The sequence below is a fragment of the Channa argus genome, chromosome 16 (assembly GCF_033026475.1).
Source record: "Channa argus isolate prfri chromosome 16, Channa argus male v1.0, whole genome shotgun sequence".
In the NCBI taxonomy this organism is placed as follows: Eukaryota; Metazoa; Chordata; class Actinopteri; order Anabantiformes; family Channidae; genus Channa; species Channa argus.
In genome coordinates, this window is record NC_090212.1 from 18325440 (window position 1) to 18337093 (window position 11654).

Genomic DNA, 11654 nt, shown 5'->3' on the forward strand with positions numbered 1-11654 from the left:
AACAGCCCACGAGTAGCCGCCTGTTGCAGCGAGTGCGCAATTGTGGGGCCGCTGTCTGTGCGCGCGCTAACTGGAGGGGGCTGGCTCTGGCTGATTGAATCCAGCTGTGTAAAAGTGCTCGGAAAGGGACCGGGAATTTGCATTGCTAAGTGATCTCCGGATCCGACGGAGTGGGGCAGAAGCAGAACAGTCCATTTTGAAAAGCCATTTCTCCAACTTTTGGTCAATGTGCCCACGCTTCAGCTCGACCAGACAGCGGTTAATGAAAACCTGGTGTAGGCTTTCGCGTAAAGGCGCATAGTTGGGGGTGGTGATCGGCAGGGGCGAGGGGATTTGGGGAGAATTTACGGGTCGTCCAAATCTGTCCTTTGAGGAAGCTCAAAAGAAACCATAAACCATGCTTTTTGATGTTCGTGGCTTCAGGTTTTGCACTTCTGCAAGGTCAGTAATCATGATTTTTTTGCCCCCTTGTCATTGCTTTCGCTTTGCGCAACGAACTTAGTTACACTGTTAATCTGTAGTTATGTGTTTGAATGAAAAACTAATGGATGATTGGATTGAGTTCCTGCTTCTCTTTTTTTTTCACACAAGCTGCAAACCTAAAATCCCCCTCTCTCTGCAGGATGTTGGTACCTTTGGTATTTATTCTGCTTTGCATCCAGCCCGGACACGGACAGGTAACATCACAGCAGTTAGTGGGGTCCCATTGAGATTCTGTACATTTAGGTCAAGGTCACGGGTCAACTTGTGTCACCTGCTTCTGAGTGAATGGCTTAAATGCTGTTAAACTGATTAAAGGGTCAGAAAGTGCACGTGTAGAGGTTGAGGGTGCTGTTATAAACCTTGTACTAATGCTGATCATTTGTCTGCAGACCTGCACAGAGGGTTTTGCATATGACCGCAGGAGCAGACAATGTTTAGGTAAGAGACATGAAGTTCTCCAACGAACAGTGAGAAATAAACGAATCAGCCCCACATATGTTCTGGATGCCGGAATGCCCTTATCAGTGCACCGCTCTGTGTTCCAGATGTGGATGAGTGCCGTACCCTGCCAGGTGCCTGCCGAGGAGACATGCGCTGTGTGAACCAGAACGGAGGCTACCTGTGTCTTCCGAGGAGCATGTACAACCAGGGCTACAGACCTGATGCCCCGGGGCCAAATGAGCCAGCTTACCCAGACACCTCAGTCGGATTCTCGGACACCTTCCTCCCAGCTCCTCCTAGATCTGTGGAGCCCAGTTACCCCAGGGTGAGGAGCACTGCGCACTGTGTCCTTGGGTACGCTCCTGCAGAAGATGGCACCTGCAATGGTGAGTCAGCGTGTGCAACTATGTCCTCTGATTTCAGAAGAAGAACTTTCCGCTTTCACGGTGTAGATGTACGTCCTTTGTAAGCGAACAGCGCTAAAAATCCTCAAGCTTTAAAGTTTGTGGCCTCTTTAGAATTTTCTTTACTCCTGCATAAATAAACTTGCAACAAGATCACATTTTCACACAATCCTTAAAATATAAACAAATGAAACAATTACACCTATTAATTAATCTGTTGTGGAAAATCATATTGGTGTATTGCAAAATACTGTGAAACCCTTCCTTGAGCAACTGATGTGACCCCCCCCTCTTTGGCAGTGAACTAAAAGCTCATCAGTTTGAGATCTCAGTTCATTCCTCCTCATAGAACAGCTTCAACACAGGGATGCTGGTTCGCTTCTTTGCATGAACTGCCTGCTTCAGGCCTTCCGCAGCATTACACTCTGCCCTTTCAAAACCTTACATTCTTTCTGCTTTGACCAAACAACTCGTTTGGGCTCATTCTGTTGCATGACCCCATATCTGCTGTGCTTGATGGATACCTTGTAATTTTTCTGTAGGCTTAGCTTGTACAACTCGGATCTCCTAGCTCCATCAGTGATGGCAGAGCCAGATCATGATACTGCCCCCACCATGTTTCACAGATGGGATAAGGTTCTTATGCTGGAATGCAGAGTTTGGTCAGCCAAAAATTTTTCCTTTGGTGTCATCTGCATGTTCTTAGAGTAGCGGCTTCCTGCTTACAACTCGTGTTATGCACACCCCTGTTGTCTCATGTCCCTCCTGAAGCTGAACTCATGCACATGATGATATTGGGAGTAATTATGGTGTTGATTGTTCTCTATTCTTATTAAATCTGCCAGAGAGTGAACTGGTGGGGTCCAAACTCTTGTGAAATAGAACCACAGCAGTCTGCAGAGTAGGTCGTTGACCCCTCTAAACAAAGCCATAACTACTTACAATACATTCTTGCATATGCTAAGAGGTTGTGGCTAGATTGTTGTAATTTATGGACTGTAAGGTGTTTAAATATTCAGTAAGTCACTTGAAAGATTAGATGCAATGATTAGTGGAAAAACTCATTTAGTTTAACAAAAATATTATTGCCCGCCTTCCTGACACGTATCATTTTGGAAGCCATCACATTTATCTCGTGACCCTTTTGGCAGGATCTTTTAAATTAAAAACTGCTGTCATTTAAAGGTCACATTTTCTCTCCTTGAGTTAATTTTCCTACACTGTTTTCAGGGTGACAGCATTCTCCTTTTTAGCTGCTTGTGCAGCTGCCACAAGCCGCTAAAATGTCTTCACATCACCTGTTAGTTTCTAATCGCTCGCTGTGTGCAGGGCTGGTTCACATCTATTCTCTGCTGTAGCTGTTGGAAAATTCTGGCTCCTTTGCTGAGACTCTGGTTGCATATATGAATGTTTTAACAAAGACAGAGCGGACATCTGCAACCCCCTGTTGTTATTCAGATGTTACAATAAAACTAGATGGATGAGGTGACAAAAGGGGAAGGTGACCGAGGCCAGAAATTTAGCGTAAGCCATTAAACTTTGTGGTTGAACTCCAGGGGAATGCAGGAATCCATCAGATCACAGCGACAAATGTTTTTTGATCCTCGGTGCAGCAGCCTGTCTGTCGTCACCAATTCAGAGCGGAGCAGCCTTCAACTCTCCTTGACGCGGATTCTTTTGCTTTCTTATTTGATTTTGTTGAATTTCACAACCCCAAGAGATCCCAGCTGTCAGAATAACATGACATGTCTGATGTTTTCCCCAGCTGTCCTAAATACATCATAACATAATTAGCCCAGTCTGTCCAGCAGGGAGAAGCTTTGGATCTTTCCCTGTCGTTTTGTGTAAGTCAGCTGTGACGCTTTCATGAGTGGAAAATGTACAGATACAGTACAGTTTTCTCCCCTTAAAGAGTGCGTTAGAGTTGAGCTCATGCACAAATACGGACTGTTTCTCTTTGTAGGGGGGAAGGCCTGTCAGGGAATCGGCTCACAACCTTGTTTGGGTAAACTACACAATCAGAGGGCCAAAGATGAGGTCATTTGTTGCCAGAAATGTGCCTGAACGGGGCCCAAAGAACAGGCATGTCTCTGTGGGGGCCAATTGCAACGGGTCCTAACAGCCCCAAAGGGTGGTGTGTGTGTGTGTGTGTGTGTGTGTGTGGTGATGTAATTGTTAATTGATGCTGCTATGGGGCAGAAACTTCACAGACTGTGACTTCCTTTCAGTAACAAACATGTCTTTGTCTTTGGGTTAATGGCACTATGCTCAACCAGTGTCAGGAATGGCACCAGTCTGGTTATAACAGTGGAAGAAATTAGCCCAGCTTTTTGCTTTAATGCATGTGTGGGGTTGTTTTGACACTTTGACGCTTAATTGTCGAACATCTCATTTCCAAGCATTATTATGCCGCTATAAGCCCTTCTGGCTTCCAGCATTTTCCACGAAGTTTCTCAATCTGGCTGCCGGGATTTTCTTCCATTTAACCACTACAGCATTGCTGAGGTTGGCCACAGATGTAGGGTGGTAGGGCCCTCATCCGTTCCACTCCAAACGGGGAAAACTATTTCCTTATGGACCTGACTTGTTGTGTTGAATCAGAAAATTCTCTTACCCCAAATACGGACTCAGTTTAAATCAGGAATAATAAGCTTTGTTTTGGGAAATATACTTATTAAGAGCGACAACACTCACTCTGCAAAAAGCCACATGCACAACACTGTTTGTATAGCAAAGCATAAAGACGGGAAGCTGGAGAAACAGTCAGATGGGCTCAGTCTAGTCAACCCACCTACTAGCATCTCTAAACCCAGTAATTAATATCTTATGTCTCATTTGCTTAACGAAACCTGAAAACCTTGGCACAGTCAATCTGAGCTGCTTGCATGAGCAAACACACATAGTGGCAGATGAGACAATTGAGGCATGTTGAGCTTTTAAACTGAGAATAGGTTGCACGAGCACACTTTTACACACTGGTATAATCAGCAGCCCAGGGTCTCATAAATAAACGAAAACGTTCGAAGTAAACGAGTGCTTGCAAAAAATAAACGAAACCTCTAGAGTTCAGATTCTCTCCCCTGTCTTGTGTTTTTCATTTACTTTGTCTCTGTAATGTCCTTTCCTCTTAAAACTCCATGTTTTTACTTAAGTTAAAGGATTACATGCTCCTCTGTGGCTTGAGAAACATTTCCAGCCTTGTGGGCTTTAAAACCCAAAAGATAAACTTGAATATGCACGATAGTTCATTAGTGTAATATCTCATATTTTCTGAAAGGGGAAAAAAAGCTCATGGTCTCATTTAGAGTAATTTCACATAGTTTGACTCAAACTGCTGAAAACAGTCAACATGTTAATCTTCTTTGTAACCACGAAGAGTTGGTCTTATCTCATTTAAGGCCACTGGAGATTAGCTTGAATCACTGTGTAAGTTTAGTGTTAAAATCCTGCAACTGTTGAAGTTAAGGCAGCTTTCCCACTTGTGATCGACCTTCAGGAATTTCCAACAAACCCCATCTGCAATGCTTTCCCTGAAGCTGATCACAGTTGTGAGCAGCAACCCCAAAGCTTGTAGGCAGTTCATGAAACAGTCTATATAAGGAACTGAACTGAAACGGTGCTGCAGCTCATGTGTGCATGTTGGAGGCTACACATGGGGTGCAGCTGAGGACCATCCAGAGAGGTTTTGACTGGTAACTGCACGCAGGTATCGGGGCCATGTAGCTGTTGGCCTGTGGCCCAGCGCTCCGGGCCTCCTCCACCCCTGAAAACGGACAGCGGTCCAAGTTGGCACGGAGGACACCGGTCCCACCGACAGACATTATCGCTTTCGATAGCTGCCTGTTCAAACAAAAATCCAAGCTCCCACCCACTTCCCCCACCAGTTTTCTAGAGATCGGTGACTTCATGGTCTGAGAACCATAAACAGTGCTTAGGATTTCTGATTTGTCATATCCTCATAAGGAAATGTGGCTATTATGTTGCGGTGTTTGAGCTGCTCCAGGGCGTCAAAGGAATTCAGATTGTAATCTGAGAAGTTGCTAATTCTCTGCAAAAACAATTCAAAGTTGATAATGTATTGAAATGTAAATTGTTGTCTTAAGACTTTTTCGAACACAGGGTGGTGAAAACTGGAGCGTTGCAGACGAGGCTAGACTGGAATCTCTGCGTCGCCAGGGAAAACTTTAGTGTAATGGGCGTGCATTTGAAAAAAAACCCATGTAACTCTGAGCTGCATTATGGGAGCCACCATCAACTGACCTGCTGTAGAGAGGTCAAGCACAATAGCCAGCAGCTCGCACCAGGAGGCACAAGCACTTTTTGCAGGTTCAGGATAGCAATAAGTGGCACAAACAAAACACAGGTCATCCTCAGGAAGAACAGTAGAGCATTACAAGTTTGGGTGCACAGTAGTAATGTGTGAGGGGGGAAAAAAAAAACAAGGCATCACTTAAAGCATCCACCTCCGTCTTTTACTCACTCACTCATTTATGAAGAAGCGTTTTTCTGTCCTGTTCCCCGCTTTGTCAGTCAGTCCTTAGGAAAAAGACTGCAGATATTGATTTGGCGGAGATTTTTATTAACTAATTGTCAAACGGCAAGATTTGAAAGTGTGTCCGCAGCATTCACAGCAATGATGTTACGTGACAGAGACAGCTCTCTGTTGTGGTGCAGCAGCACAAACTTCAGCCTCCAAAACGATCATCCAGGTTGTAGAGCAGTTGTCCGCGAACCTAAGAAGTAAGTGGTTGGATTCCCAGTCCTCCTGTCTACATGTTGAAGTTGGAAGTGTCCCTGGGCAGGACACTGAACCCCAGAACTGTCCCTAGTGTCTGCCACTTGTAAGTTGCTTCGGAGAAAAGCATCTGCTAAATTACTAATTGTAATAACAGAGACTCTACAAAAAATGCTTCATTGTAACACTGACAGTAACATTTTCCTCTTCTCTGTTGCAGACATTGATGAATGTGAGACAAACTCTCATCAGTGTAACCCCACCCAGGTCTGCATCAATACAGCAGGTGGTTACACCTGCTCCTGCACTGAGGGCTTCTGGCTCATTGGTGGACAGTGTCAGGGTGAGTGGAACACTGCACTTTTAAACACAGTAAAGGAGAAAGCTGAACCACGTAATGCAGTTGATTAATGTAGTTGAAAGTCAGTGGTTTTCCAAAGATTGGCAAAGCAGTTTATCAGAAAGGGGAGGCAGTCTCTCATTGCCTTCGGGGCCGAGCCCCCTCAAGACACCGATCCCCCAGACTGACAGTTTCACATGACAATAAAGTAAATTACAATAAATTAAGCAAAGTAATTATTCACTGACATGTTTTTTTTAAATGCGTCAATCGGGTTTCTAGCCTGTAAATAGTTTTTAAAAATGCTGCAGTGATTATGAAGCAAATATTGAAGCTATAAAATAAATCATGCACTGAAGAAGATCATGATGACGTAAATGATGTGTAGTTACTGGCCTGACACAACCAAACGGGTAATAATTGCTGAAACAAATGGCCAAGTATTTCCTCAAATGAAGCCCATATTTTTTGCAAGCACTGTTGGAAAATGTGGGAATGACAGTGCTGCGTCCTGCTGTTGATGGCGAAATGCCTCCGATTCCTTTAGCTCGTCTTGAGATGGACGGCACCTTCTCCATGTTGTGTTCCGTAAACAGCTCATCTTGCAGCCGTTGTTAGGCTGCTATAACTATGGCTGAGCTTCACCAAATGGTGTCAGATGTCTAACTGCAAAGAGTTAAACTTCTCAGCGTCACATCATGAATAGAGTAAAATCCAGAGTATCCAAAGTCCTACTGCAGCATTTCATGTGTCATAACTTTTTTTAATTTCTCCAACAATTACTTTATTTTCCCCCTTACGCAGAAATATTACAAATGTGAAATGTGGTCTCAGACTTTTTGCCATCTGTGTATGTTTGGAAATGTTATAACTTTGTTTGTTATTTTTCTTTTGACCAGATATTGATGAATGTCGCTATGGTTACTGCCAACAGCTGTGTGCCAACGTCGCTGGTTCTTACTCCTGCTCCTGTAACCCTGGTTTCATCCTCAACCCAGACAGCAGAACCTGTGAAGGTACACACACGCGCACACACACACAAACACAAACACACACACACAGTTTGCCATTACACAGACCAACACACATGTGCTGCACTGCTTTAACTGCACTTCACTGTTTTTCTTCCAGATATAGATGAGTGTGGAGATCAACCGTGTAGTCACGGCTGCTTCAACACCTACGGCTCCTTCATGTGCAACTGTGATGAGGGATTTGAGCTGGCGTCTGATGGAACTTCCTGCATCGGTGAGATGATCTAATTGTGTGGAGTTTGTTTGTGTTTTGATTTTAGTTTGTTGGTTTATGTGATGGGGACAGCGCACATTAATGGACAATTAATGTGTGTGTGAACAATAACTGAGACTTTGTTGATCCCCATGGGGAGTTGTGGTTAAACAGCTGCACATTTCACTGTCTTGTCCATGGTCACTTTACCTTGGGGCCACAAAGAACTGAGAACCAAACCCTAGTGTTTGGAAGAAGAAGTTACAGAGGCTATTTTTCATCCGTAGTCCCTGGAGAGATGTTACAAAGTCACAGCTGCCACTATCTTACATGTTATCTGGTGTTATCTCAACAGTGATCTTTGCATTTCTACAGGAGACACGTCTCTACATTAAATTTTATCCATCCATTTTATCAGGTGTCTGGACCTGTCTTGCACATCATATCTTCTTCCCCCCTCGACACATGCTCTGGCTCTCCATGCTATCTCTAAAAGCATAAAAACACACGCACACCCCAAAATCCACTCAGCTTACTCCATTTGTTTTTCTAATCAACATGAATTATGTTTTTATTCCCTGTAGACTTGGATGAGTGTAGCTTCTCAGAGTTTCTGTGTCAGTACACATGTGTGAACACACCCGGCTCGTTCTCCTGCATCTGTCCGCCTGGATATTATATATATGAGGACGGCAGAAGTTGTGAAGGTAAAGTTTAAAAAAAGTCCAACCAGACAGGTTCATTTTTCATGTCAGTCTTGCTGCAGTTTGGACGTGGCGTGAAAATATTTGGGCCATGTTAAATGGAAACATTACTCATAAATCTGCTGTAAATTGTTGCACATGATGATTCTTTTTTATCAGGAACTTTTCAAATATACTTTAACTTGTTTTGCCAGGGGATTTTTTTTTTTTTTTTTCGCCCATCACCTAAAAGTTTTTTTGCTTGGTTAAAATGACACATCTGCACATGTACTGCTACCCTGGACGTATTTGAGGAAAATTAAACCAGCAGCAAGACTGCTTGCACATACGATGTTTACCGATCAGCTTTTACATCAGTTAATTTTAGATGTCGCCTCATTTAATGTCTTATCAATTTTGCCTGAATGTTGTTTCTCTGCTGATGGTGATGATGATGTTTTAACTGACTTTGGTTGTTGTGTGTTTGATTTTGAAGATATCAATGAATGTGACACTGGTAACAACACGTGTACAACAGCACAAGTGTGTTTCAATTTCCAGGGAGGCTATACATGCCTGAATCCTTTACAGTGTCAATCTCCTTACATCGAAGTTGGAGACAAGTGAGTAATTCTGACTGTTTCCCATATTTGTGTTGCATTGCATTTATGTTTAACACAAAGTTATATTCCATTGTTTATTTTGCAAAGTCTTTAAAACCTCAACCACCTGTTTGCGTCCTCCTCCCACAGTCAGTGCATGTGTTCGGCTGAGAACCCTGCCTGCAGGGACAAGCCCTTCACCATTTTGTATCGACACATGGACTTGTCGTCGGGGCGCAGTGTGCCTGCCGAAATCTTTCAGATGCAGGCCACCACGCGCTACCCCGGCGCCTTCTACATCTTCCAGATAAAGTCGGGCAATGAAGGACGAGAATTTTACATGAGGGTGAGTGCTAGAGAGATGCTTAAGTTTTGGAGTAGATGGCAAAAAAAAACATAATATTAAGACATTGTTATTCCATTATGAATATCTTTTCATGTGGGGTTGAGTCTTATTTATTGTTACTTTTGCCATTCACAGTATGAATGACATATGACTTACAGCAAAGCTCCACTGCCTGGTGCAACTCACAGAAACTCAAACATTTAACTCACCAAATTCTAACGTGAGAGAATGAGGGGAATTACATTATTGTCGTTATAGACGGTGCAAGACAGAGACACCACAGCTGTAAATACTTAGTTAGTTGTCAAAGATGTTGCCAAAGTCTTGGGTTGGACTTATTTGGTCATGGTCCCTATTATTGAAGTTAATAGCCATGAAGTTAATTCATTACACCATTCTGACTATATTACATCAATGCGTACCGGAGGAACTTTACTGTCAAATACAAGAGGGGAACATAGGTTGTCTTCCAGTGAACTGAGGGGTGTTCTTGTGGGGCAGTAGTCAGGTTTGCATGCTATGTAACTACACTGTCCCTGGTTTGAGATTTTGTGGTTCAAATAAATGAGCAGCAACAAAAGCTACAGATGTTGTGTGATCACATATGGGGCGACTGTGGCACAGGAGGTAGACCGGTTGTCCACCGATCCCGCAGTTGTTGGTTCCATCCCCGGCTCCTTTGGCCACATGTTGAAGTGACCAAGACACTGAACCCTGACTTAGTTGCTCTGGGTCAGTGTCCCCCATCAGTGTGTGTGTGTGAGTGCGAATGGGTGAACGAGAAGCAGTGTAAAGCAGTCCTGATGAAGTCCTGATCAGACCTCGTTCACTCTGGAGAACACACTTACCTCTGCTTTGTGCTTGTGTTCACTAGCTGGAAAATTATATGACACGGCACAGAGCCAAGGATTGATCCCACTGTGTGCACATGTGAGACTTCACTATTTCCCGATTCATTGCTCACATTCCTCTCCATCTGTGTCTGTCTCCTTCATCTCACAGCAAACCAGCAACGTGAGCGCCACACTCGTCTTGACGCGGCCAATCAAGGGGCCGAAGGAGGTGGTGCTGGATTTGGAGATGGTCACGGTCAACAACGTCATCAACTTCAGAGGCAGCTCCATCATACGTCTGACGATATTTGTCTCAGAGCACCCGTTCTGAGTGTCCCAAGGGAAAATCTTACTGCAGCTGGTGTAATGGTTTGTTTGACACAGGTCATCACATTTTTCTAAAAAAAAAAACCAAAAAAAGATTATGTCATCCCGAATAAAGACATCTTCCGATAAAGACTTAGCAAAGATCAGCTGATGGGAAAGCATCCCTGTGCTCCACACCCCTGTTAATGGACACTGAGCTTTAATGGCTGCGATATGGACTTTCGACACAAAGGGATATTTATGGTGTACAACTTCTGACATCTTCTATTTAGAAAACGACCTGAATATGATTGAAATTACCCTGAAGTCACCTTCACTCACACCGTATATACAACACAGTCACCCGACTTGTCTGTCAATCTTCATCCCTCCCGATAAGCTGTGAAAGTGACTTTGTATGCCGTCATTGCATCATTAATCTCATTAATGCCATCTGAGCATTGTGTGTTGTTTATTGAGGCAGCAGCCGAGCTGGTTACCTGAGCAGAAGTGTTAATTGTGCATTTGGAGTGGCAGTATTTGAACTGATGTAACACAAAGTCATTAACTGAATTATTGATCACCGTTTTCTTTCAGAGCAATAAATGTCTACACCACACATCTGTCCCTGGCATGAACAAGCTCCTGAACTCTTGAAGCTCCAGAGAATTTTGAGATTATGATGTGATGTTTTTTGTAGGGTTATATGAAATTGTGGGGTTATATACAATGACACAATATGGGTGCAAAATGACAACTATGATGTGTAAAGAAATTAGGTTTATCCCTCGCAGATCAGATCATTTAGCCCACAATTCCAATTTTAAGCATGGGGGGGCACTATAGCCAAACTGAGGTGCAGCTCTGGGGGCTCTAAAATAGTTTTAAGACTGTAAAGATAAGCCATGTACTCATGGGGTGTGTGGGGGGGGGGGATTATATCAAGTGAAACATTTTTGGCTTTGGGACGACTATAGAGACAATCCGGGTCAGTGATGTTTGAAGCTCTCGCTTTGAATTTTCTCATTAATTTTCACACTAATCGTGCAGAACCTCAGCGAGCCCGGTCGGGACCGTGCGATCCACTGCGTGTTCGTCAGTGACACGTTTCTCCCTGCTCATTTAGAAAGTGTTGAGATATCGACCGCAGAGGAGGAAATGAAGAACGCTCCAGCCACCACACAGCGATGATAAGTGGAGTAAACAAAGAGTCAAAATAGACAGTGAAGGGATGAGACAGTTCGGGGAAGGGAG

General features: G+C 43.7%; 1 protein-coding gene across 2 annotated transcripts; it reads left to right on the forward strand.

Moving 5' to 3' along the window:
• Nucleotides 1–22: 22 nt before the first annotated feature.
• fbln5 (fibulin 5) lies at nucleotides 23–11019 on the forward strand. 2 transcript variants are annotated; one of them, XM_067478738.1, is made up of 11 exons: nucleotides 23–441; nucleotides 623–677; nucleotides 873–921; nucleotides 1029–1310; nucleotides 6284–6406; nucleotides 7303–7419; nucleotides 7535–7651; nucleotides 8215–8337; nucleotides 8810–8936; nucleotides 9066–9261; nucleotides 10264–11019. In XM_067478738.1, the coding sequence occupies exons 1-11, from the start codon at nucleotides 398–400 to the stop codon at nucleotides 10423–10425; spliced, it is 1395 nt and encodes a 464-aa protein (XP_067334839.1). In that variant the 5' UTR covers nucleotides 23–397; the 3' UTR covers nucleotides 10426–11019. The 2 variants fall into 2 exon arrangements, with proteins under 2 accessions (XP_067334839.1, XP_067334840.1); XM_067478739.1 differs by lacking the exon at nucleotides 623–677 and having other exon boundaries at nucleotides 24–441.
• Nucleotides 11020–11654: the final 635 nt, after the last annotated feature.

Excerpts from the sequence above, each read along its gene's own strand:
- fbln5 (XM_067478738.1), top strand. The coding sequence starts at position 398 with ATGCTTTTTGATGTTCGTGGCTTCAGGTTTTGCACTTCTGCAAG. Across the intron at positions 678-872 it reads TCCAGCCCGGACACGGACAG|ACCTGCACAGAGGGTTTTGC; the intron begins GTAACATCACAG and ends ATTTGTCTGCAG. Across the intron at positions 8,338-8,809 it reads GGACGGCAGAAGTTGTGAAG|ATATCAATGAATGTGACACT; the intron begins GTAAAGTTTAAA and ends TTGATTTTGAAG.